We start from the raw sequence: 5,669 nt of genomic DNA, 5'->3' as shown, positions 1-5,669 counted from the left end.
GCCGGGTCTCCTGCATTGCAGGCAGATTTTAACAGGAATGGAAGGGATAAATGGTAGGACATAATTAGGCTTGAATTTTGGAAAGATTACTGTAAGCAGTGTGGAGAGAAGTCTGCAGAAGGCCAGAATAACTGTGGACAGACTGGTGAAGAGGCTTCTGTTTACAGAAGAGATGATGGCAGCTTGAACCAGGGTGGTATACCGGAGGTAGAGAAAAGCAGATGAATTAGTTTTAGGAGGCAAAATGTACGAGGCCTAGTGATAAGCGAGGTAAAGGAATGTGAACTCAAGGAAGGGATCTAGGTTTGACACCTAGGTTTCTGGTGTTGGGTAAAGAGGTAAGAAAATTGGAAGAGATGCTGCTTTAGATGGGGAGATCATCATTTTGGATTCTTGATAAACAAGAAAGGAAGCTGAGCAGGTGACTGGATAGCCCAGGTCTAGAGTTAAAAGGCTTTGGCTGTCTACCACTTTAGGAGCATTTATATAGTCAACTTTACCTTAAAAGACTTAATCACCAACCGAAGATATTAAAAGATGTGAGATCTCTAAGCACTATTACAAAGAGAAGTTCCCCCCAAATGTGAGATGACAGCATCATTGGAATAGCTTCCTCCAAGTAACCATAAGACAATAAAACTTAGTTCTGAAAAGATATAAAATAATCAAAAATAATGATATATCTTCTCACAAAAGATTACCCTCTAAGGTTTAAAGAATCTAGTTTTTAAAAACCAGCTTTACATTGCCTGTTACCAGTAAATGCCATGAGTGTGGAGAATCCCATCTTGTGTTCACCAAAAGAAATAGGGGTTGAGAATATTGTGCCTGGACTGTCAGTGGTTAAGCCGTGCACTTCCACTGAATGGGGTGAGGATTCGATCCCTGGTTGGGGACTGTAACATCCGGAATGCCCCACGGTTATGCCAAAAAAAAGGAAAAGAAAAGAATATGTTGGGTGCCATGAAGTTAAAGTGAACACAATATAGGAGAGGGCGTAAAATAATAATAGCAGCTAATATGTGTTTACTGTGTGCCAGGCTTCATTCTAATCACCTTACATATGTAAGCTGATTCAATCCTATTATCATCCATATTTTATAGATGAGAAAGCCAAGGCCCAGCGGAGTTAGGTAACTTGCTCAAAGTGTCACAACTGGTAAACTGGGTCTAGGCTCTGTCCTATGAACCTCCACAACAGTGCCTAGACTGTAGGTCCAGGAGAGGCGGGTGAGGAGAGAGCTGGGGGTGGGTGCGGCTCCAAGAGGGAACGTGGGCTGTGAATACTATGTCCTGTTTACCCGTGGCGGAAGTCGGACCCCTGAGTCAGAGCTTAGGCTGGGCTGCTTTGCTGGAGCCATCATGGTGCGTGGGTGTCCAGGCCTGGCTATTCAGGAAGGAGAAGATTCCCAGCATTCCTGGGCCTGGTATCTAGGGCCCTCCTTAGGTTGAGATGTAGGCTGGGAACAACAGTTTGAGGAGAATAAAATTTGGGAAGCCAGCCTTACAGGAACAGAGGGAGGTTGAATATGATAAGGGCAATGGAGCGCAGCGTCTGCTAAAACGCCCGGGGGCCTTCTAAAGATTGGGCAGAACGGGCAGTGTCACTGGCTTAAGAAGTATGTTGTGAAAGAACCTGAGAAACCCATGTCAGTGATTGAGGGCTCAGGCTCAGTAACTAGGGGTTTGCACACAGTATAGTTAAGGAGCGCTGGCGCTGCGTGGGGGCATTAAGGAAGGCGAGCCTGGAGTTGGAGGTGCCGCACCTCTCCGTCCCCAGTCCAAGCACCACCTGGGCGGCCTCCCCGCCCCCCGCCTCAGCTTCGCCGAGGCAGGCATACCAGACCTCGCACCTCCACCACCCCCACTCGTGCCACCGCGGGGAGGAGCCTGAGTGCGACTTGACGTCGCGAAGGGGCGGGGTCTCGTTATTTAAAAGAGGCGAGAGGCGGCGGGGCGGGCCCCAGCACGGGCCCGCTAGGTCGGTCCACGGAGCCCTGGTCTCGTGAGTGACGCCCTCGAGTCCGCGGCGGGCAAGATGCAGCTCCTGGTGAGGATACCGTCTCTTCCAGAGCGCGGAGAGCTGGACTGTAACATCTGCTACCGGCCTTTCAACCTCGGGGACCGCGCGCCCCGCCGCCTGCCCGGGACGGCGCGCACCCGCTGCGGCCACACGCTCTGCACCGCGTGCCTGCGCGAGCTGGCGGCGCGCGGCGACGGTGGCGGGGCGGCGGCGCGCGTGGTGCGCCTGCGCCGCCTCGTCACGTGCCCCTTCTGTCGCGCGCCCACCCCGCTGCCGCGCGGCGGGGTCGCGGAGATCTCTGTCGACCCGGACTTATGGTCGCGTTTGGAGGCAAAAGTCAGGCGCCAATCCTATGAGGCGGGTGGCGACGCGAACCGAGAGGCCGATGACGAGGAAAAGGAGAGCGAGAAAGGGGCGGGGCCTAGGAGCGCAGGGTGGCGCGCGCTCCGGCGGCTCTGGGCCCGGGTGCTGGTTCCCGCGCGCGGGTGGCGGCGCCCGCTGCCTAGCAACGGTGAGGGGCCACCCGAGAGGCCGTGGAGGGAGAGCACCAGGGAACGCCGGGTTCGGCTGCGTCTTTCCACTGACCTTAACCCTCCTCCTTTCCCCCAGTGCTGTACTGTCCAGAGGTCAAGGACTTGGCCCACATGACCCGCTGCACGCAGTAACCGGGGAACTCTGAAGCTATGGCAGAAGAAAGGTGGGAGCTGTGTTCTCGGGGGCGCGCTATAGTACAGTGGTCTGATGCCAAGACTACCACCCGTCACATCCTGGATTGGCATGGATGAGGGAGGTGAGCCAAGGGCAGGAGGGAACACCCTGGGAGGTGTTAATACTGCGCTGCAGAGGCTTCCAGGCGAATCGCCCCCGTCTACTGACTGTGCCAGCCTTGCGTATTCAGGATGGAGTGGCTTAGGGATGATGGAAACAGTCTTCGTTCTCGGGGGAAGAAGACAGACTGTTTCCCTAGCTGTGACTTTGGCTTTTCTCCAGGGCAGCTCTGGTGTGTGGGAGCAACAGGTCCCATTTTAGCAATTCTGTGTCAATGATTTTAAAGATGGAACAGGAGAGAAGAGGCCGATTTTCATGTCGTGTTAATCTCACTTCTCTAGCACTTGAGAAGTGAGAAAAATACACTGTACCCACCCTACCCTCCTCCACTGGTATGCCTACTGTTTCCCCATCCCCAGTACTGTTTCTAAAATTATCAAGATGCATCCCTACCTATGAGGTTAGGAGCCTTGCTTCATTTCAGAATCTCCCTTTAACCAGTTAGGTCAGGCATGAGAAGGTCCAAAGGGCATTTATCTGAGTCAGCTCATAAGTGCTTATCAAGGAGAGGCGTGAGTGCCATCTGGCAAAGGCAGTGAATAGTAAACCTTTGATACTATCTGTGTTATCTTTACAGTCCCAAGGAAAGAGTCACTACTGAAAAAAGATGCTCATAATACAGTTTTAAACTTGTGTCCCATAATTGGACTTAACCAAATTTTAGGGTGTGAGTTTTAGTTAAAAATCCTGTTAATCTCTCATGATAGTATAGTTAGAGTCAAGGACCAACAGCATCAGCATCACTGGGAGCTTGTTGGAAGTACCGAATCTCAGGATTTCAGTTTAGACTGACTGACTCGGACTCTGCATTTTACCAGGAATCCCAGGTGATCCATTTAAATAAAAATTTAAGCAGCATTGGTCCAGGTTCTAGACTATCTAGGATATCACCATCTGTGGTTGGAATATTTAAAACCCAACTGATATAAATGATATAGTTTTATTCAAGGTTCCTAAAGTGACACTCTTATTAACTGAAGAAATTTAAACTTTGTGTGCATAGTTTACTGTGTTGAATTTTCCTCAGTTTTAAAAATGTGAACTTACTAATAAACCTCAATTATTCTAATCCTGTTTTTGCCTTTTTCCTGTCCTTAAGTCTGCTGTCTCAGTTTAAATTTTCCCTCTTTGGGGAGCCCTTTCTCAGCCTTCAGCCTGCTGTTTTCTGATTGCTTGTTAGAATTACAGTTTTTAATATAATAGCCTCAAAAATTTAAGTGTCTGGTCTCAGCTTCTAAGAAGCTCTGGTAGTGAACAATACATGTCAAGGTGCAGTGTCTAGCAGTTCACATCTTTGGCAAGCTATGCAGGTCTGACCACACACACACCCCCCTCACCCAATTCCTTTAAAATAAATGTGTGCTTCTGCAAACTGGGAACTGAACCTGTGAAGCTGCAGTGACCTCTACTGACTCTCGGCAGAACTAAACAACCTGAAGGTGGAAAGGATGCTCCAGAGGATGACTGAAGGCAGCCGTGGACCTTGTCAGGCACTCCTCCCATTCCTCTTCTGTCCAGTGAACCCTGCCTCGCTGGTCCCACCCTGGGGCCTGTGAACTATCCTGCTGTCAACCTCCACACTGAGCTCATCACCTCAGGGTTAGGGTTGGAAAAGGGTCCTTGGAATTTTAGTTGATGATCCAAGAAATAAAAACAAGAAAAGGGAAAGTCAACAAGATTTTTAAAGAGAGAAATGAATAGAAAATGGCAGAAATCAACACCCTTTCTTTTCCTATCCCTCCCCCTCTCCACAACCAAAGAACTCCCCCACTCAAAAATAACAGAGCACACAGAAAGGAAAGTATAATTTATATGTACAACCAATAAACCTGATACAGAAGAGGGGACTGGGACAGGCCCGGAGTGGGTGTGAAGAGACTGGGAGAGGGGCAGCCAGAAAGTGAAGGGGAGCAAAGAGGAAGTGGGGGGTTCGCCATGCAAACTGCCACTCTCCCCAGCCCCTCCTGGGGAGGAGGGTGTGCCCATGTCTCCCCAGCCTGCCCTCTGCTATTCTGCTCTGGTCTTGAAGGCAAGGTAGTTTCCTGACTAAGCCCCCTGCCTGACCCACTCTAGTCCACATCCAGGTCTTCAGGAGGGAAGGTAGAAATCCTCCAAGAACCTGAGCCCCAAAACTGGGGGCTCCCCCCATGTCTGGCCCATTGTGTTCTCTGCCACCCTTTCTAGGTTACTTGGGTCCCTAGAACAGATTGGGGAGCTCCTCTTTGGCTTAAGGGAGTATCACCCAAATGTTACTCTTTGCAGAGGTGGTCACTGGTCCCTAGGGAGGGGGGAAGATTGCCAACACAAGATGCCGGTACGCAGGAGGTAACTGAGCCAGTGAACAGCGCCTTTATTCTGAGGCTGAACAGCAATGGACTCCCTCCCTGGTAACTGCTCCACCCTCCATCTGCAGGGAGGGAGGGGAAGGAAACATGGAGCCGCCCCTCCTCTTCTCTTCCACCTTCCCAGGGCTCATTGTCACCCCCCTCTAAAGTCACCTGCCTCTCTTCAAAGCTCTTCCCCACCAAAGTTCCTACAGGCTAGGCAAAGCTAACCCCCCACTTCTGCAAGAGATGGAGTTGATGTTGCAGGAGTAAAACCCGGGGAGGCTCCACCTCTCTCCTCCCCACAACCATTTTATTGGGAAGCTGTGTATGTTTGGCAGTGGGGGATAAAGGTACTCGGAAGACCCTGCTCACCACCTTCCACCCAGACCCCTTCTCACCAGCAGTCTTCAAAGTGTGGTGGGAAAGGTGCATGGGGTGGAGAATAACAAGGGCCCTTCTTGAAGAGAACTGTAGAGAGGGGCAGAGGGGCT

The 5,669-nt window shown here is 50.9% G+C and overlaps 1 protein-coding gene across 1 annotated transcript; it reads left to right on the top strand.

Moving 5' to 3' along the window:
* The first annotated feature begins 2,038 nt into the window (after window positions 1–2,038).
* RNF227 (ring finger protein 227) lies at window positions 2,039–2,688 on the top strand. Its single transcript, XM_052657033.1, has 2 exons — window positions 2,039–2,534; window positions 2,633–2,688. The coding sequence occupies exons 1-2, from the start codon at window positions 2,039–2,041 to the stop codon at window positions 2,686–2,688; spliced, it is 552 nt and encodes a 183-aa protein (XP_052512993.1).
* The last annotated feature ends 2,981 nt before the right edge of the window (window positions 2,689–5,669 follow it).

The sequence above is a fragment of the Budorcas taxicolor genome, chromosome 19 (assembly GCF_023091745.1).
Source record: "Budorcas taxicolor isolate Tak-1 chromosome 19, Takin1.1, whole genome shotgun sequence".
Lineage (NCBI taxonomy): Eukaryota > Metazoa > Chordata > Mammalia > Artiodactyla > Bovidae > Budorcas > Budorcas taxicolor.
The sequence above is the reverse complement of the archived record's forward strand: the minus strand, read 5'-3'. Positions and strand labels throughout refer to the sequence as shown.

What these genes read in the sequence shown, in the direction of transcription:
- RNF227 (XM_052657033.1), top strand. Translation starts at nt 2,039, where the DNA reads ATGCAGCTCCTGGTGAGGATACCGTCTCTTCCAGAGCGCGGAGAGCTG. An exon ending in GCGCCCGCTGCCTAGCAACG is followed by an intron (nt 2,535 to 2,632) that starts GTGAGGGGCCAC and finishes CCTTTCCCCCAG; the next exon opens with TGCTGTACTGTCCAGAGGTC.